Below are 22,327 nucleotides of genomic sequence, written 5' to 3'. Positions count from 1 at the left end.
GTATTGTATGTTGTAAACATTGCAGCATGCACTTGATACAATACCTGTGATGTACCACGTGTCTAAGTCTTGATGTATATAGTGTATGACACGATACCTTAGCAGATTTACATTGTTCACCAATTGTTTCAGTATATGTATAAGGAGGATATTGGGGGATTCATCCCAGCGTAATAAAGATGCCGTCAACTCACACCCCGTAGCCTTGTGGTTTTCATTCCAGGAGAACCCCTAATTCCATGCTACTACATTGGTTTTATACTTTCATCAATATTTCAATAACATGCCAGCAGCCTGCAAATAATGGAGATTTGACAAGACAAACCAGAGGTTGATGTGATGAGCTTATATACGGGCCCCACATCACAAAATGCCTCTTTAAACACAAACTATCCGAATATACGGGTGTCCGGATATCTGAAACCGTTGTCAACTGATCAGAGTCGTCTCCCCTACCAAATTCTGCGTGGCTCAAAATATCTCTATGTTATCAGCTTAAGACGACTTGATTAATTGAAAAGTGAAAAACACGTCATCGTGTCTCTTCAAGACATGCAGGTGAATAAACAGGGAGAACAAACTTGGGCCTAGATTTTCGAAGCTCTCTTAAAGCTAAGATAATTGTATATGTTACGACCATCTTAACACTAGGAGAGCTTCGAAAACCTGGGTCCTTAAAAACATGAAAGCTGATAAAGCATCAGTCAACATGAGGTGTTTTTACTATGTATAAATGGATATGCGTGTACCATTTATATATTATTTGTCAGTAACGGCTAATAGAAATGTCTTGAATAAATGTAAACCAAGATCTCTATCACATTGAAAGTTAACCGGGAGCAACAAATTAAAAAAAAATTGATTCAGTTAACAAGTGTGCATGATCGGCGAGATAGAGGAATAGAGAACTATGGCGCGACTTTTCGTTACGTTCCAAGAATATTTTGTTTTATCGTTATTCAGAGGCAATTTAAGCGCCTTCCAGAATGTCAGTGGCTCCAAAATGAGTATCTCTAAGAAATGATAACTACTTTATTAAAGCTCATTATATCTCAAGTACGGCCACAAAAATGACACCAAGAACTATTCAATGTTGTACAAATAACATTTTTATTGCCTGTAAAACTGTCAGAATTCGAATATTGCTTCTGTGTATTTTTTCAAGCGTTAAGAGGAAGTAACACGCCAGCAGTGTTATATGTAATAATGAATTAAAAAATACTGTGTTCGACAAAAATATGTTTTAGTGCGGTTTTTTGGATACCTTTCTATTTCTAGCAATAAATATAACGCTGACTATTATATAACTTTAAACAACTTTGACATTTCATGTAGGAATTGATACGTTGTCTATTCTCCATTTGTAGCATAACGAAGAATATATAGTCATATCGATATACATGTCAATCATCATGTCCAAAATAGACCCGTGAAGGTCCGGGTTAGATCTTGATCTTCAGTAACCCATGATTGTCGTAAGAGGCGACTAACGGGATCGGGTGTCAAGCTCGCTGACTTGGTTGTCACATGTCATCGGTTCCCAATTGCGCATATCGATGCTCATGCTGTTGATCACTGGATTGTCTGGTCCAGACTCGAGTATTCACAGACCGCCGCCATATAGCTGGAATATTGCTAAGTGCGGCGTAAAACTAAACTCACTCGCTCACTCATGTCCAAAATACTTGTAAAACATTAAACCTACTGGTGTTGACAATGTTGTGAAACTGTCATATTAAGTTTCACCTTTGATGATTCAAGTCAGGCTTTATGCCACTTTAAACCGCCGTGTCAATATGGGAGGATTTGGGTGCAAAGGGCTCACTTGGTGTTTCTGGGAACTAGCGGACCATGACGACTGAGAGATGCAGCTTGGAAATGCTGTTTTATATCACTGGGTCATTCATACCCAACAGACCTTACCTTCACACCAGTATCTTATCCAAGTTCCCACGAAAGAGCCAGAATTGCAAATATTCAATATTTGAGCAAGAGTTCGTTAACAACCTGATTGATTTGTCAGCAGTTACTTTTCGCATCGTTTATATAGAGTTCCATCTGTAACGGGTAGTGCAGAAAACTGTCAGGTTTCACATTCGGAGTCGATCGAATATGTATGATCTTGACTACTTTATAACATCAGTCTCATCGTTTTCTCCTTGCTGCCAAACCACAGCCACGATTCAATACGTTTTATTTCAGAAACTACCAACACGTTAGGCTGTTATAGTAAAGGTCGGAGTGCTCCTCAGATGGATTTGAATGGAAGTGAGTGGGAGTGACGTGGTTTCAACGTCGCCTTGGTGCTAGTTTGATACTGTCAGGGACATATTTCAACCGCTCTCTCCTACAGTAAACATTCTGGTACTTGGTGTTATCAGGGCCCCGTTTCACAATGCTATCGCAGCGCTACGATTGCTATAAGTCTGTTACAACACAGGAGGTACGGCAGTCGTAGCGCTACGATAGCTTTGTGAAACGGGACCCTGTATGATTATGTTGACGATGTTTCAACTGAATATTGTTTTTCATATAATTCCATTGCATTTCCCTCTTGGCAATACCACTTCATCACCATGACATTCATCACTGCGCGGTGTGCTCACAACAACAGATACTTCAATCACCGTGACAATGCAAATATAGAGACATGGGTGATCGTAAACAAACCTCCCGGCCAAGTTCGTGAAACCAGGGGTCATGGCAAGGGTACCTGCCTCTGTCCACCCACTGGCATGGTCATTACCGCAATGACCGATAGCACTGTCACGCCAACACCCGCAGGATAACTTCAGATCATAAAATTAAATTTTCATCTCAGGCGCAGTAAATCAACAAGTGAGCAGGAAATTTAATTACATCTTGAAGCCAATAGCAAGCTTTTCCCCGATCAATAGTCCTCAATATTGACATTTGACCAAGCATTCGAGACAGGCCATGGCCATCACTGTATGTTACCGACGCGTGGCTGTGCCTAGACATGTTCCGTGTACCATTCCGAGACCAGAGCTCATCAATGTTACTGAGTTGGTGAGTAAGGTTTCATCAGTGGATAATGATAGTGGTATTCGCACACATAAATATTAAAGGTAGCAAACGTAGTGTCAGACAATTCCTCACACCGCCCCGTAAGTAACTGAGGCAGAGAATCTTGTTTTACACCACAGTGAACAATATGCTATTGTGGGGCCTGCGAAAAAAATAATCTTGTAACTTGTAACTACTGAATTTGGCAAGTCAGTGAAGAATAGTAAGATCAACGTCCCGCAATGGGCGGGCGTTACGATGACACACAATGGGTATTGTCACGGATAATTAGTTAGTCATTAGGTTTAGGTTGCCCCTGTAGGTACTGACGGGTGGGATAAAGTTGGGCTACAGTTGGGCTGAGATAGTCGATAAAGTTGGCCTAAAGTTGGGCTGAGATAACCGATAGTCTCGGCATTTCAGTGAGTGAGTGAGTGTGGTTTAACACCGCTTTATTACAGCAATATTACAGCGGGGGGACAACACATAGTACCCAAGTGGGGAATCGATCCCGAGTCTTCGGCGTGAGGAGCGAACGCTTTAATCACTAGCCTACCCCACCGTCCCAAGATTATACGTATGTGTGTAGGAAGCACGTAGGTACCAAATACACCAGGTGTTCGCAAAAAGTATCCTGACCCACCGTTGGCCAAGGTAGGTCTATGACCTGAACAAACTCGGGAACATATTTCACAAATCGGGACAACACTTGTGTCAAGGCTGCACTACTGATTTCTTCCACATGTCTGCAATAAATACTTTTAAGGCTTTCTTGAGGCATTGCATGTTGAAAGCCTCATCACCAACTTCTGATCAAGAGTCGCATGATGATATCTGAACCATCTGGCGAAACGCAATCCATGGGCGCAAAATTGGGCAAATTATTGAGGAAAATTATATGAATGGTTCAGTGAAAATCAGTGATGACACACAAACAGTCATGTCACGGAATACGTATCACTGAAACCAAAATCGTGGCAGTTATCTATATCTATCCTGACATCTCGGTGTTCCACTCTTGAACCATCGGGACCACACCCAGATAACCATGTCCAGTGTTACGTCAATACAAATGTTCGCGTATGACCTCACTGTGTCTTAAATATTTTACAGCAAAACGTATGAAAAATGCCATCTTGGCATCAAGATGCATCAACATGCATCAACGAGTAGCCTGTAAGGATAGTGATAGGAAAGTTCAAAGGAGCGATATTTGTGACTGTAAGAGCTGCCTTTTATATTTGCTGATGCGGATATATTACGCCGTTAAATTTTCTTCCATCAAAGGCTGTGGGTTAAACCTCAATATCCCTATTGCAACAACAAAGAGAAATAATAAGCCGGAAATCAGACCAAATACTCATCAACGGAGAGAGTTTGCCGATCCTAAAAAGCTTCACTTATTCCAGCGAGATAAACGATGCATTTTAAAAAGTAGATCAGTATCATTATACACTGTCGAAGTGCATCTCGTACGTACACGCAACACTGACGACTGCAGTATAAACAACTGTCCAATCCGTTCACGTATGAACAAGATTACCATGCTGATATTGAGTTATACATGTTACCCCATATCCGCTGGTTTACATCTTGACATTCGTCAGGTCATTGTTCTGTTGTTCAGACATTTTTCCGCCTGTCTCATTGATGCAATATTTGAGGGAATTACTATCTCGGCATTTAGAAATGACAGGCTTGATATTAGAATACGTTGCCGGTAGCGTTAGTTGCTTGTTGAAGCAGGGATTGATGAATGTAAAAGGGCATATCGACAATATCAGTGACAGCGATATGTATCGTGCCCTGCATGTGTGCTTTTTATCTTCCAAGACCACCATCCTTCCGAATGGAGCCGTTAGCTTTAATAGAGGAAAGCTATTATGGGCGTGATATCTTCCCTTGAAAAACGTGACTATTTATATTATACAGTTCATGACTAGTGGTCTAGATGTAATGAACCTACTTATCCTTGAAAAGAGCATAGATAAGGATTGGCATAAATGGCTCCATCAGCCCAGAAGATAGTATACGTCATATGCATCACTGTGACACCCTGACAGACTTTGAGATCTGCCCGACGAAGTCAGTTCTGCAGTGTCAGGCCTAACGGTATCATGGAATTGTTGCTGATGTAGAGGCTGCTGCTCCATAGTGTTGATGCCAGTATCAAAGTCTTAATATGGTGAGAGCCATCGAATACTCTGATGACACGTGATCACGGTTTATCCAGTCCACATAGTTCTGTAAAGCTTCAATTGCATGATGTGACCTCGTAGTTACTAGCAGACAACGGTTTGGAATTTGAGAACGGTCTCCAATAACATGTACCCGTTCATGATGTTTCAGATGTTTCACGTGCAGAATATGCACGTGACTCGATCCTCTGTTTCCACGTGGTATTACTTTCTGTATTGTAGTTTTCTGGTCTTAAATCATTATCATATTCATTCTTCATATATCGTTTTTACCTTTATGGCTTTCATGTGAAAAGGTTATTAATTCCATCTATTCGTTTCTTTTCCCAAGGGGTATATTTAGGTATCTTATGAAATCATGTACATAGGGCACAGCACTAAAGGTTAATATGTATACGGGACCGATAGTTAATAACTAAAGTGAAGCTGGTGTTTTTATGAAGCTATTAACAATTTTGTGTGCATCAACTGTGCACAACAAACCTATTTTGCAAAATGGCTATACGTGAATTTTATATTTCATATCTATTTTGGACATATTGATGATAAACAAATGTCAATTTCGTAAAACATGGGGATAATGTACGTTCTAGTTCTAGTCTATTTACGCTTATGACTCTTATGACATATATTGTTTCAAATTGTTATATAACGACAGACAAAATGTCCAAAGCGATTCACAGTCTAGCAGTAAAATCTGTGCATGTATACCGAAGTTTGTTGGCAGATATCACACTTTGCTAGATGCAAAAGTAAATATCATTCATGTTAACATATTTGATGACCAATCCACACAAGCATCGCCAGTTGCATAATCATAAGAAAGCACATACTTAAATAAAAACTTACTCATACTCACCTTTGTTATAAGGACAGACGGATACCACAAGGCTTCTGAATTCATTCTTTGCAATATCCGTATAATAAGCTTGGGCCCCCAACACAGGAGAAATACTATAATAATTGTTATTAGCATTTTGATAACCTGAAAAAGAAAACATATATATTAGTCATAACAACGAAATTGTGGGGTCAGGCTTTACACCGACATATTGTCAGGTAATCGTACAACTGGTATTGTCTAAACACCACACACAAAATTCCGTTTTTCCTCACCTGTCGTCTAGCTCGCAGCACTTCTACACTATGTTCTCGTGTAGCTCTGTGGACAAGATTCCGTCGACATCGGTGCCACTGTCTCGTCTGAGTTGGCGTGTCTAACACTGTCAATCTTTTAAGAGTTTCATCTGACGTGTAGCTGTCGCTTTTACTGTAAAGCAACAAAAACAGTTAATACAAAAACGAAAATGTATGTCAACGCATTTTATCGATTGATTGATTAATCTATTGATTAACTGATTGATTGATTGATTGATTGATTGATTGAAGCCGCACTTAGCAATATTCCAGCTGTGTGGTGGCGGTCTGTAAATATTCGAGTCAGTCAATCCAGTGATCTACAGCATGAGCATGGATCTACGAAACTGGGAAACAATGACATCAAAGCAAGTAGTGAGCCTGACCACCCGATCTCATCAGTCGTCACTTTCATAAGTATGGGTTGCTGAAGACCAATTCTAACCCGGATCTTAACGCATTATAACATATTCTCTAAAAAAAGCTTTTCGGGAAAAACACCTTCAGGTGTTATCTATGGCAATAACGCTCGAAATATCACTGAACATTATTGTCAACGAGAACAAATCTAACCTTCATGGTGTTCTGTAATGTGTTTTTTTAAACCCAGAGGAATTGAAATATACTCATCAGGGTTCTATTTGTTTAAGAAAACGATTGTGGTCTATCAACTAAAACCATTGGTCTGTAACACATGCATTTGCTTTGAAGCCTTGTATTTACTTATGGAATCGTGATATCAAGATTTGTGGAAAACTCACCCACTGTAGAAATGAAAATTGACAACACCACGCACAAAATCTATACACGCCCATCAACATTGATATTTTATGACTGTAAGCACATCGGGAGTGGGGATACAACTCATCCTGTATGTCCGTTCTGCTGCACTATGAGTTGGAATGGAAAAGAGTCCGTATTTCTATGATTAGCAGAGCATATATGTTAAACGTTCCTTTCCCAGTTAAATCATATGTTGCTATTTAATCATTGCATATCATCCATCTTGTTTCCGGGGGTATAGGGGGCGGTGGGGTAGCCTAGTGGTTAAACCGTTGGCTCGTCACGCCGAAGACCCGGGTTCGATTCCCACATGGGTACAATGTGTGAAGCCCATTTCCGGTGTCCCCCGCCGTGATATTGCTAAAAGCGGCGTTAAACAATACTCTCTCACTCCGGGGGTATAGACTGTTGCTGACCGGCTGAGTATGGTTTTACGCCGTTTTTAGCAATATTCCAGCAATATCACGGCGGGGGACACCAGAAATGGGCTTCACAAGTTGTACCCATGTGGGGAATTGAACCCGGGCCTTCGGCGTGACGAGCGAACGCTTTAACCACTAGGCTACCCCACCGCCCTATAGACTGTTGCAATCACGGGTACTCCATTTGTATATCTCTGCACCAATGCCTATTCCGACTTGTTGAAGGTATTAAGTAATTGAATTGTAGGCACGATTATGCCCCTGCCTACTTAAACCCAACGACTTGCGGTCCTTTGAAAACCTCCTCCTCAATGTCCTCTCAGTAAACCTATTAATCCCCTTTTCCCAAACCTTCACCTATATATTTCTGTGCTTCAATATGACTACGTGACTAACATAGGAATATGAGATCCCAAAGGAATAGTGAGATATTGTAACTTCTTATGAATGTCGGGATTGATATGTGTTATGTGTCAATCCTCCGTGTTCGCATTTCAACTATGCCAAAATACATTAATATTAGAGATAGTGCGTTTTCCCATAGGTCACACATTCTGAACACTGAATAAATAAATGAACTTTATCTTGACAAGGTATACTTGAAACGAATGGCGGCATCTACGATATTATGCGCGAGACCAGTATTGAAATCTGCGTCCAATTTCGTGGATATCCAAATATTGATAAGCGTCAGGAATACCGACGATGAGATATAATCTTTGTACATATAGTCAGTGATTAATTGTACCTGTTTCAGAGTTCATTTTAATTTTGTTTCAAATTTAGATGTTTGCGTAAAGATTAGGATTCCAACAATCACATTTACGTCGAGAAATAGTCCAGCAGTTCCAGTCCGTAACTGTCGAGATAGAACCGAGCCTTGTCTTCCAAAACCACACAAAGCTCTCAAAATGTTTTGTGGTAAACATTTGGTGAACAATTCCAGATTTGACAGAAATGATATCAGTATTTTGACTTGTAACATATGTTTTTCAAGATGAAGAGTTGGCATATGCTAATACGCAGGAAACGCTAATAACCTCTCCGTTAACAGTCCGTTTCATTACAGTCCGGTAGTGGCTCATGGAGGTATACTGAGAGAAACAAATAAGGGAACGCATGAAAATTCAAACGGTCATTATTTTAATATTTTCCAGTTTTCATCACAATCTTTGAATAGCACTGTGGGAGGAAATCTGAGAATAGATATAGGAACACTGCCATGGAGTGGTGTTCTTTATTTGTTTCCCTCAGTATATATAGTGATATAGAGATGTACAATGAACTTTTGGTGGCGATCTCTCACTGGTCTTCATTTACCCCATCATGCAATCTTAACTGCTGTTTTGCCTTTCACGTCCAGTGGATTCTGTTTTGTTGGGATCATCATATGATCATGAGTTTATATTTTCTGGCGTTGACGTTATATGTCTATTTGGCTACGGATTGTGAAGTCACTTTTTATTAGTATTTACAAATTAGAATAATATATAGAAGCAGCAAATGGGGTTTAGTTGATCCTAGTACAGTCAGGCTGCTTAGGTTCATATTCAAATCGAGACCCTTGACACTACACGTTGCCCAGACAAAGAAAACGACTTCACCCACGAAGTACTGTCGGTGGATATGAAGACAATCACAATCACTGCAGCCTTGTGCATTACCCAGGGAGTCAGAAGGGTTGAGTTCCTGGCAGCTACTCTCCCATTGTCAGACCAGGGGTTACCAAGAACAATGGGGAGTCGGGACACCTTGGTACTTGGGATGCAAGCGTGGCATTTCGTACGCGAGGTCGCATATTAGCTGCATCTTATCATTCACATAAGTGTCAGAAGGACAGAGATGTGTGATTTCACTTGATTTATCAAATACGACAAGGTCAAGTTTGTTGGCCTGGATATGCCGAGGAAAGAATTACCATTCTCCATAACTATTCTGGTTCATTACATAAATGCATAGTTTTTAATGCATACATTTTAAATTACACATTAATGTGGAAACACACATTGACGGTTTGAATGGAAAGTGAAGAAGCCTTCTGTTGTACTTTTCAGGTCAGCCGACTTCTCCCAAACAAAGGACTCTACATGGTGTTCAATACAATATATTCCTCTGACCTCAAAATCCACTCGTGTGGTACAGAATCACAGGCATCTTTTCTGTAATCTATCCGACACATCGACAGACTACAGTGGGATGTCTTAAGATTTCGTGCTAACCAACAACTGATTCATGCAACGCCAAAATCCATTTCTGCTTCCTCTTTGCTCCATAGGAACCACTGGAAATGTAACATGATGGCACACAATCTGTAAGACACACTTTTATTGTTTAGTTGGCCTCCGCCGCCCACCTTCAACCTTCACAATTGGCGAATAAAGGATGTGAGTGTTGACAGACAAGATCACCAATTGCAGTTCATGGCACATATTAAAACTTTAGTGGCCGGAGCTGATCGCGAATATGCTGTTCTGTCAGATGTGCATACATTGGCATGGCTTGTCACGATGCTGCGTCATTAATGTGCCATTTAATCATGGCCTTTCTGTCCATCCTGTTGCTTTCGCACACTCACGAAGTGTAGACCTGAATTGGGTTTTGAGGACTTAAGATGTAATCAGAAGGTACATTTACACTTTTGGCGTAACCTCATTCCATTAAGAAAGAGTCCACCTACCTCTCGCCATATAGATGGGGAGCGTGGAATAACACCTCTGTATATCAAGTGTATATTTTAACATATTGGGATGGAAAGGTGTCAGGAAAGACATCTATACTCTCATACTTGCTGTATAAATTGCTTTTTGAAGATCACTACCTGTCACAAAACTTGAATAAATACATTTCCACATTAGAATCTATCTTCAGAAAAACCCGTCTTGTGTACATTTGCCAATCTCAAAATTTAACTCAGTTCATATTTTGAAGAAAATGGTCATAGAAGACTTAAGGATCAGTTTCTTTTTACCTAGAGTTTTTAAGTCTACCTCTCGTTAGAACCGTAGTTTGTGAGTTTCCCAAAAGACAGTGGTATTCATCATGCATGTATGTTAAATAATATTGTACACTGAACTTCATATGGCACGGATTGTGGCCTGAAAGTAATCTGTTCTGTTCTGTTCTGTTCTGTTCTGATGTGTCCAAAATATTCTTGTGCTCTGTGCCGGTCCCATCTCCACTTTGTTGTGTGGTGGTAGTTGGAAAATGATTTTTTTCGTAAAGGCGTTATTATTATTGTTTACAGATTAAAATATACAAATGCAGCAAAGAGAGTTCGGATGATCCTGGTACAGTCAGGCTGGTACTGTTATCATCAGCTCAAGGTCCTTGCCTCCTCTCAACCAAGACATTTCCGGAGAATGTGAAGACTCCCCAAAGCTGGCCATGGAGGCATCTGCATTACCCAGAGTGTCAGGAAAGCTTTATTCCTGGCAGCAATACACACTCCAGTGTCAGTCAAGGGATTGGGAGTTACCTCGCCTTGGGCACCAAGACGAATGTGGAGTCGGACAACTGGGAACTTGGGATACAAACGATTTCATAAGCAAGGTCACCAGCCAACATTTTCTTGAATCTTGTGAACCACATTAGTGTCACATAGGACAGAGAGCTTAACGATAAGAATGCTCACATTGGAATGCAGTTATTACAAAAAATGAGTTAGTTAAGTTCATCGAAAAGGACAGGTTTGTCGGCTGTATACTTGCATATTCGAAAGAATATCAAAATGATTCAGATTCTGTGTTTGTAACAAAGCTGGGCATCCAGTGACAAACCTGTTTATTGATATGTTTCGCATCCAGGTTTTGATGCAAATCACCCATTGACGGCTTCAAGTAGAAAGTGACTGGTCCTGAGAAGCCAAGAGGAAGACTTCTTCAGGGGAGCCAGCTTTGTCCAAGTGAAGGACCAGATGAACGGTTGCTTTTCTTCATGAGACATGAACTCGATGCAGTGGTCATTCAGAGAGTCTTCCTTATAAAACTGATGCTGGACCGACAGATATGCCTCAGAGGTACCTTTGCCGCATTAGTATTTGGTGGTAAAATATCCAACTGGAGGACGTATGACTTAGAGAGCCCCCGAGAATAAGCCATTGATCTCTATCTCAGTAAATATAGACGATGACGTAACTGTTTTCAGTTGTCCTGCTCATCAAGGAGATCTATCCAGTGATTTGCTAACTAAGCAACTTAGTTATCTTGAGTTATCTGCTTCACGTCTCTAAACCAAACTTCTTTTCCATCTGCAAGATCTCATTTGTCTGAATTACAATTTAAGTTTCATGGCAAAATTCATTATAAAACAATTCTACAATTTATAATAAGCGTCCCTGCTTAGTTTCAACTAAAACAGGTTTCTTATACAAACAGATGAGACATGAATTTGGGGAACATCCTTACACTGATCATCAACATGTAACTAGATAGCAAACTTTACCCATAAACAACAATCCTTTTAAAGTAAATGAAGAAGACTGCTTTTAGTGTTGAAAAAAAATCGATAAGCCCAAGTAAACAGATAGTTTGAATAAAGTGTCGAATAATTTTTCAAACATTATCTTCATTATTTACAATTATTAAATCGTTTCATTACATTATTTGTTAATGTACATTGTTGGTGAGGATATACGGTACATTTGTATAACGAATATGATCAATAGTTTTGAAGGCCTCTTGAAGGTCGGTGTGCCCTCGTGGGCATAGATTAACGTCTACACAACAGATGACTGCCGACATCACTATTAACAGACTGAGTGTATTCCTCCTACACAGCACTTTGCCAATTATCCTCCGTTAAAATTTCAACATGAAGACAATTTCAACCACGTCATTTACGAGATCAGCATCGAGACGGTAGAGGTATACTCCCGCGTCTTAATTCATGCTTGCACAATTATCTTCAAATATAAACTCACAAACGACCAAATAAATATTTTGTCTACCTTAACCTTTAGCACTTAAATACCTTTCTGACATAGGTGTAGTCAAGTTGAGCAGCTGCCGTGAACTAATCCATAGCACATGGATGACGAACAAATAGCAGAACAGCATTATAAGTGTGGGTGCGGCGAACATGGCGATGAACTGGTATACACTAAATATAAGTCTGTCTTCAGTCTGTACGCCGGTGTCGCCACACACTATTACCATCACAGTAGTGTCGTTGTCGTAATAGGTCATTCGCACCGTATTCTGAAAAATGGAAAATCACAAAATTAATAACATATATATAATATATCAATAAATGATTTATGTTTTTTATAAAGACACACAAATGAGATTCTCTCAAATTAAGTTTGAGCTGCTCAGGCGATTATTAGTTGAAAGCCAAAATATATTTAAAATTAGTGGCCTCACTGAGTGCAATATATTTCACATTACTACAAAGACTTAAACAGTATAATTGCAAAATATTAGTGTGCAATTTTCACTGACTTGCACAGAAGAACTACACACATTGTATATCTTTGCCTTATGTAAAGTCGAGTTTTATGTCAGGAGGATTAATGATTAAGTAACTTTATATTAGCTTTGTTAACGCCGTTATGGGTTGTATTTGAGTTACATAAAAATAACATAGATATCATTTACTGTTCAGGGTCCAAATCATGTTCTTGGGAGCTGTGCGGGGTAACAAGTCAATAATCTCTACAAGACTAGGAACGTATTTAATACAAATGAAACAACAGTAGTCGCTAAGATGCATGTGTCATCTTTGATGGTATCCTCGAGCATGATGCATGTTATAACCTACTAACGGTATAAAAGCTTTTTCAATGTTCGTTCATGTGGTTGATGATATAATCGATTCCTCCCACCGTGTGATCCAGGTTATATACTTCATTATAACACTAATGTGTAAAAGGTTGTATGCGTCATTATAACACTAATGTGTAAAAGGTTGTATGCGTCATTATAACACAATGTGTAAAAAAAAAGAAATTAGAAAGGTTCAGAAATGAGCGAGTTGTACTCTTTTTTGGCAAAATATTTCAGAAAGGTCGTCGTGGTGGGCGTTAAGAAAATCCTTCAGACAATTTGTTCCTTTAAAGAAACTATACAGCAAGCCCTACCATCCTATGTGAAGATATGAGCAGAACGCAGTTGGTACTATAATGCTAGTTCTAGTTTGGTGTACTATTTCCGTTAAAACCTGGGGACGTCACTGAGATTCATTCAGCGATAACTTAGTACGATGTTCACCTCTGTTTTGCCCTTTGCGCCCAGTGGAATCTGTTTCGGAGGTCATCGGTACTAGTTATGCTCGAACGTGGACGTAGTATTTTCACGATTCCCTTACGCAAAATTAGGTTTCTCTGGTGCGTCATGGCAGACATGCGAGCCTTCGGGCATATTTTACGTGGAGTATATAATGTCTCTATTCATTAAATGTAGTGTGCAATGAAATGTCTGACAACCTGTCGATGGTTGGGAAGACGAAGATATGTGTGGTAATTACATAAGGGGGGATCTACTCTTCAAATTTACTTAAAGCCTCTAGGTCTGCTGATTTTCAGATTGTAGGAAAATAGAGAGATTCCGTTTCGAGTTGTTTAACTTTCAAACTTTGAGGCTGCTTGTCTGAATTTGCAATAGTGGTAGCTTTTGGGACTGCTCAAAGTTAGACACGCGAATCAGTCGGTTCTCTGGACAACTTGGGAACTTTCATAAACAGTTCTTGTTATTGAGATAAATATCATCTCAACTCCAAGAGCAGATGGTCCTTACATAGCTCGGATGATAGAGCGTAAACATTCTAGTCACGATCTAACTTACAGGAACTCAAACAGTTAGAGTGCAATGTTAGGTTCATTGGTTTCAGACAGATAATGACGCTCATGTCCTGCTTCTAATTAAATCAGAAGAATTGCTGCAGTAGATAAAGTTTGCTTCCGTTCTCTGAAAAAGGTGTCATGATAAATATTTTTGGCCACTTTTGAAATACTTCCCCACAAATCCCCAGTGGCTGCATTTCAGGTATCTCAACATTATGGCAATTCAACCATCGAATATATCTGTAGAATCCAGTTGAGCTTGGTAGCAAGCCTCAGCATGTGCAGCTAGAAAAAAATACCACTTGTCGTTTGAATCCTTTGATGAAATGGCATGCAGGGGGGATCACGGAAAGATTTAATAGGTTCGGTTAGCATTAAAACGACAATGAGGAAAATCGAAAATTAACAGACAGCGTATCATGTAGTTACTCCCCTACCATGTTGTTAGCGTTTTCAGTTTGTTTTTATTGAAAGTAGAATGGCCTATACTGTATATATTTTGTGAACCGTTTTTGTATTAATGCTTTGGTAAGCCGTTCCTTAAAAAGCAATGACCTCAAAATATTCTACTAAAGATAATTATACTGTTTCGTAACAGCATATCGCTCATCTAACTAAAGCTTTTTACTCTTATTTCTAACTTCAATTTCTCAGTGCAATCTTTTATGAAGCTATATTGAAAGAAGGCTTTGACACTTAAAAACTTAGCACAATTGCATCTTGACAATTCCAGACGATGTGGAGGAGACCAAAAGCCTACCGAATAAAGCTCAGGGTGACATTTTGGCAGACATCGCTTTTCTTAGCCGGGCAATTTAAATCAAAACAATTTAAATGACAGGTATCTAATACTGGTACTTGGCGAAAGTGGGAACTGAAGGCCAAACAAGTGACAATAAAGCAGTGCATTTGACAGCTGGTTGGCGTTGCTCGAATCGCTTTGGGCAAAGTTGAATCGAGTGCCAGTTTGCCCCATTGCGTAAGTAATTGGAATGATGGCCAATAGAAATAAAGATGGTTTTGTCTGAAAGCTGGTCGAAATGAATTAAGGCTTATCCTCATATGTTTTAAATACAAGTACCTCGCTGTTGGCACTATCGAATGTGTGAGGTACGATTTTCGACGTATTTTACGTACATATATTTGAGTATACCACGACGATTAGGTTGATGTTGGAGGAGATCCAGAGTTGGACATTTTGAAGACAACCTTTACGCGAAACCTGCAAGCACGGGTACTGTGCTGTCTAACCAAGGTTCATAATACGTTCTTCGAATTTGTTGCTTACAAAAGGGTTGGATCTCCTCGTCCTACATACGCTCTGCAATGTATTATGTTTAGTAGCATGATTCCAATGCTTCGTTTGTAAAACAGATAGGTTGCTGTTGTTGTTCGTTTGTTGTTTTAACGCCGCACTCAGCAATATTCCAGCTACATGGCGGCGGTCTGTAAATAATCGAGGCTGGACCAGACAATCTAGTGATCAACAGCACGAGCATTGATCTACACAGTTGGGAACCGATGACATGTCTCAACCAATTCAGCAAGCCTGACCACCTGATCCCGTTAGTCGCCTCCTTCGACAAGCATGGGTTGCTGAAGATCAATTCTAACCCAGATAGTAGTAAACTAGATGGGACAGGGGGAGAATGAAAAACAAATATGAATGATTTAAACTATCTCAGAAACAGAAACAAATATTCCAAATTAAATCGATAAAGCTCTTTACAAAACAAAATACATGCGGTGTGTGTTCACTATACTGAATTAGACACACTCGCATCGTTGTCTTTCAGCAAGGCAGATAACAAAATTGTATGATTAATTCAGATGTAACTTTCTGCCCGGTGAATAGTGTCATTTTAGGCAACAGGACCTCCGTTGCCCCCTGGTATCCATAAACTATACCCCTGAATTGACACGCAAGGAATACCGCCGACCTTTGCGCGATCAACCATACACCAATCATCGTTTTGTACTAATTAACAATGCGATGTCTGTAACATGGGTTTTAATGACGTGCTTCATAATCGACACAAGTCAGCGTATCGCAATCAATGCACTTAATACAGTCTGTAATTAGCAAACTTAACAACAACGTGCGACAAATGATGCACCTGGGCTATCGAGTCCGCTTCTAGATCAACGACACGCGTCCTATCAGAGTGGAGGTTTCACGGAATCGACGATAAAAGAGAACGAAATTGCCCACAACCTTCACGGTACTACTGGATTTAGAGTTTCAGGGGAGGCCTTTCGAAATTAACATCATGTGTCCTCCATGGCGACGAATAATCCCAGGTTTCACTGCTCACTACATCAAACCCCACGCAAGTGGTGCAGCCAAAGTGGACACGTTGAGTGAAGACGATGTTCAGTGTTTTGTTCTCTGAACAATCCAGGTTCACCGACTGCCGTAGTAGCCATAGTCATGTTTGGATACGTGTTGATGAAGGTAACGCCGATGTCAATGTCGCCTGCATGACAGACAATGGGGTTGAGTGTCAGTAAATGTATGGGTTGGGATCGCCACGGCAGAGAAAAGACAATATCACTTGGAATTGCACGGGATGCCACCGTACGCGTTGTGTTAATATTCTGCTGCCAAACGCGCTCTGCTCTTTCCATCCTATACTGATCGAGGGTATTTCTTCCAAGACGATAATACACGTGCCCACGAATATAGCCTCATAAACAAGTACAGCTCTTAACGCCCATCTTCCCCACATTGAACACAGTGAGAAGTGCTCGTAAGATGTGTACACCACCTAATACCACAAGCTGACACTCTTCATGAACTGGCCTTGCGCTCTAAAAAGAGTTGAACAGAATACCCAAGAATGACGTTTTCATCAAGAGAATGTCACGTTGATTCATGGAATGATTGTTGAATCACGAAGGACTTAATCATTCCTCGTGGACACACAAGTTCAGTTCATTTTTCATAAGGCATCATTTCCCCTCAAGGACTTGACTTCGTGGAAATAATCATTTGACAAAACCTCCTTGGCTATAATCAACATAAACCATATCTGCAGTTTTTGCTACATCTGTGGTCATTCTTGATATAACTTACTTTAGTAATGTTGACATTCGCCCTTTAAACACTGTAACATCAAGGAGATGTACAAACATTATGCTTGTAAAATACAAGCAGTCGACCAAAATAATGTTTTGAGCATACAGAGAACAGAAACATGTAGGTGCAAGATATTTTGGTAAACGTTAAGATTCTTGATAAGATATGAACTTCCGTGTTCAGCCTATTAATCTGTGTAATGATATCGGACTTTCATTAACAAGACGCTCACCTCTCGTTTTGAATTTTCCTGTTTCAACTATACTAAATATTTGCAAAATCGTGTAACAAACTTTTTGCCAATGGTTTAATAATATCAATTATTTTTATCTCTTTGGTTTTTTATAACCGTCACGGCATGTTTCATGATTTCACATTTCGCAACGTTCACGTAAAACCTATCTTCCGCCAGCGTAAAGACAGAGAGATGATTCCTGGTGTCTTCGTTTCATTAGGCTCCTCATTCGGAAGCACCGACTCATCAGGTTTTGTACACAGGCCTTAAAACATGCATTAGCCAGAATTGCTCATAATTGTCACGAACAACGTCAAAGGAAAAGTATGATTGCCGCTGCTGTCAAAAGTACACACAGACCCATTTCAAGGTGAGTGGTTGCATCCAAGAGCAATTTAACATAATCAGAATATAGTGTACTTAATGCCGGAAATGTTTACTGTCAGTATACTGACACCGTCTTATTATTTTACTCCGCACTTTCACGACGGGGGACGGGGCGGTGGGGTAGCCTAGTGGTAAAAGCGTTCGCTCGTCACGTCGAAGACCCGGTTCGATTCCCCACATGGGTACAATGTGTGAAGCCCATTCCTGGTGTCCCCCGCCGTGATTTTGCTGGAATATTGCTACAAGCGGCGTAAAACTAAAATCACTCACTCACGTCGGGGACACAAGAAATAGGCTTCCCAAATTGTACCCATTTGAAGAATCGAACCCATGACAATTTTGCTACCATATCACCTCCTGTGCCAGTTGAACCTGCAAAATGTAGTAACTGACAATGTCGATGAATTTGCCAAATACAGTGATTTATTAAGTGGAGCTGTGAATGATATTCAAACATTTCACTGCGGGATGGACAGGTGCACCCCAAATCGGCTTCAAATACAGAGCATTACCCATTGTTCACACATTGTACCCATGTTGGCAATCCAACCAGGCTCTTCAGCATGGAGAGAAGACTCTTCTACCATTAGGCTACCCCAGTAAACCAATGAACAGATATTGTCAGTGGAGTTTGAAGTTGACGTTTAACGTGCATTAGTAAATACTACACATAATAGTAAGAATTAAAAGCCGATGTGACAGCATTTCAGTAAAGTTGCATAGTCCACATGACTCCATTACACATTAATCTGATAATACTAACATACACAGAGCGGCGTTAAACCAAACTGATCCCAAATGAATGATAAAAATTGTTTTCCCTAGCATCATATTCCTCTATCATTTAATAGACTAACTCTAAGGATATTAAAGGCCCCATCGGTGTGTGTCAGACCCGTTGAAACATGTCATAGCAAGTGATCCTTGATACTCTTGTGGATTATACCAAAAAGTGAAAGTATCAAACACAGCACGGTGAGCCAAATGATTTAAATGTCAGAAGGAAGTTACTTGTCAAAATTCCCTTGAAACCCTCTTCCGTCGCAGGGCAGTATAAGTCAAGCAGTCATAACATTAGCCGATGCTACGATTAATCAAATGAAGAGATTGCGAACACCGTGATTGACGTACTGTTATTTTGATCCCAGCAGCTGCACGCATCTTGTAAATCGTTGGATGCTCATTGGGATTAACCTTTCTGGTTTTACCTTCCAAACTTTAGAATAACGGATTATTTCACATATTTCCGTACACTATCGATTGCAACCATAAAGGGCACACATCAGCATGAGTGTAGCTGTTGCTCTTTTGGCTTACACCGCCAAACTGAAAAAGTAATATTATGCATAATCTGGGAACTGTAAGATGACTAGCATTTGTCACCCACTGAGCCCATTCAAGCTGAATTTCAGGTGGCGCTCGCTCTGGAATAGGATATCGCGACCCAATCATACATGTGCTCTAGCGCCAAATGCTATTGATTCAGTGTTCCCTAGTAGTTACTTATCCCCCATGATCGCTATCGGTTGTTTTTGAGTGCCATCTGTATATATACTCATTGAAACGAATAAGGGAACACATGAACATACACGTGTTTCTTTATTCTTTTCAAGGTTTCGTCACAATGTATGTATTGCACTGTGGGTGAATCTCTGAAAATAAATAAAGGAACACTAGTCTTGTACTTTCATGTGTTCCCTTATTCGCATCCATGAGTATATCTTCAAAGTATGACTTGTCATGGACTTCAATACAACAGCATGAGCTATTGATTTAACCGTTTTGAATTGCGCGTTTGCACGTGTATTGTGAGCATTTGATAGCGACAGGCAATGGTTAGTTGTAAACGAAGCTTATCGTTTCAGCAAAACCTTCTATCAGCCGTTCAAGTTCGCCCATGCCAACATGACTCTTCTGACATTATAGTTCGATGTTGGTTTCAAGTTATGTTCCGTATTTTTAGTTCTTAAACAGAAGTGGCTAATAAACACGAAATCATTTCAGTTTTGCATAGGTTTCTTTTCCTGTTAAAAATCGCCCACTGTGTACATTTATAATTAGTACGGAGAGGCACACCACTGGTTTTGTTCACAACAGCCTCTAAGGCGTGAGTTATTGGCTTAGAAGTTGTGGCTTGACAAGCGCCCGTGACATATTCAATAAGAACAAATCTTACCCAGTTGACGGATTAATACGAGAATCGAGAAATCACGACAGTTGTTGAAAACGTTATCGGATTAAAATATCATTCACATTCACCGGAAGATTGCGCCCGAAAGAATTAATTCACAAATAAGAAAATATTCCATCGACATGCCATAATCTCCGTGGAAAATATCCAATCAAAGTCAGTGCTTGAGGTATTCAAACGACAAAATGTCAATAGCATGGACCTTTTCTTCTGATTATTTTTATTTACTTTCTTTCGAAATAATATCGGAGCATGTGTCAACCATGTTTACGAGGTTAAATATTGTTGAAAATTGAGTACAATCATCCTTGAAACATTTGATACACATTCTAAAGATTTGTTAGGCAAAACATGTAGGAAGCTATAGCATTTAGGTGTATGGTAAACAGTTCATCTCCTCTAATGCTTCATTCTAGCACGACAATGTGTGATACTCGATTCTGATTGGCTAAGAGCTCATCAAAACCGTACTTAAATGTCAGTTTAACGACCGCTAATTAAAGTGACCGATTCACCGCGTATGAATACAACGAACTCGTTGACCCTATTGTTTGTAAACAAACATGGCGGACATCGGCAATTTCTATCTCGGCAGCATCTTTGGTGTTTTTGAAGTAAAAAGCGAACGGTGTGAAGAAGACTTTTTTTACCCTAATCCCAGTGAAGAAACTACGAAGCTGGAAAATCCGTCAGCAGCGGAAAAGCGACAGTATATTCAAAGCGGGTCCAGATCTACGTGTGTTGACGTCGACAACACACGTCGGCCCACACGTCCTAACCTGACCGCTTCCGTCCCGGCCGTAATGCCCAGTCCTTCCACTGTCAATGTATCCCACATAAAACGTGGCATGTCAGGTCTTTTCCAAATTGGGAATAGTAGGGTGGTTATCAACAATTATTTCCGTGAATAAAGTTAGCGGCGACTAAACTTAGCGAGTTCACGGCTTGCATTTGGGCGAGTCGATTGTCATACAGTAGGGGAGATCAACAATTCGCTTGAGAAAAATCAAATAATTGTACTTGCTCACAGTATAAACTGTATTTTTTTATATTTATGTATGCTACTTGTTACAAATACAAGCGTACTGGTTCCTGAAATATAGCATTTATGTTTTTGAAAATGTCTTATTTTGTTCATTACACAACCTGTCCCTCAACGGGACGATTCTAAGCGATTTGCGCGCATAAACAGTTCGGTTTTAAAACGCTTATCAGTCGTGCTAGAATGAAGATAAAGCTACTCTGTTTTTTAATTTTGCGGTCCTTTATCGTTGATTTAAGACTGCTAAATGTTTAATTAAGCGGTCTTAAATCAACGATAAAGGACCGCAAAATTGAAAACAGAGTAGCTTTATCTTCTAAATAGAAGCGACAAAACCCTTTCCACATCTAGAAGAACGTTTTGCTAAAAGCAGTCGCTGTCAATTACTACATTTTGCAGGTTCAACTGGCACAGGAGTCGATATGGTAGCAACATTGTCATGGTTTCGATTCTTCAAATGGATACAATTTGGGAAGCCTATTTCTTGTGTCCCCGTCGTGAATGAGTGAGTTTGGTTTTACGCCGCTTTTAGCAATATTCCAGCAATATCACGGCGGGGGACACCAGAAATGGGCTTCACACATTGTACCCACTGAACCCGGGTCTTCAGCGTGACGTGTCGAATCCGGGTCTTCAGCGTGACGAGTCGAATCCGGGTCTTCAGCGTGACGAGTCGAATCCGGGTCTTCAGCGTGACGAGTGAACGATTTAACCACAAGGTCACCCCACCGCCCGCTAAAAGCAGAGTCGATTGTACAATTGTGACTATGTTATGAGTAATATTTGTTTCAGTGGTATTACAGCTGTATTGTTTTGTAAACAAATCGAGTCTTGGACATGCAACACTCAACCCATACAGTGTATGGGAACAGCACACAAACACATTCGATTGTGTTTATCTTACGATTCATCCGCGAAGTACAGTGCGTTTTGGCGATCAGACACTAACGTTTCTATTCTGGAAACGTTTCAGAAGTAACAAACAAATGTACAACGGATTGTACTATTGATAAGTATGAGACGAACTCCTTTCATATGCAATGCATTG

General features: G+C 40.1%; 1 protein-coding gene across 1 annotated transcript in view; it reads right to left on the bottom strand.

Moving 5' to 3' along the window:
• LOC124275224 (QRFP-like peptide receptor) overlaps positions 1 to 22,327 on the bottom strand; it is a 92,567-nt gene that overhangs the window by 7,447 nt on the left and 62,793 nt on the right. The window contains exons 3-5 of the mRNA XM_046710708.1: positions 12,536 to 12,762; positions 6,342 to 6,495; positions 6,085 to 6,210 (exon numbers count right to left, since the gene is read on the bottom strand). Of these exons, the coding sequence (XP_046566664.1) occupies positions 6,085 to 6,210; positions 6,342 to 6,495; positions 12,536 to 12,762 (507 nt within the window). The remainder of the gene's footprint in view (positions 1 to 6,084; positions 6,211 to 6,341; positions 6,496 to 12,535; positions 12,763 to 22,327) is intronic.

The sequence above is a fragment of the Haliotis rubra genome, unplaced genomic scaffold (assembly GCF_003918875.1).
Source record: "Haliotis rubra isolate DU_JTF1 unplaced genomic scaffold, ASM391887v1 Scf2, whole genome shotgun sequence".
Taxonomy (NCBI): Eukaryota; Metazoa; Mollusca; class Gastropoda; order Lepetellida; family Haliotidae; genus Haliotis; species Haliotis rubra.
Note: the sequence above shows the minus strand (reverse complement) of the source record. Positions and strands in the feature narration are given on the sequence as shown.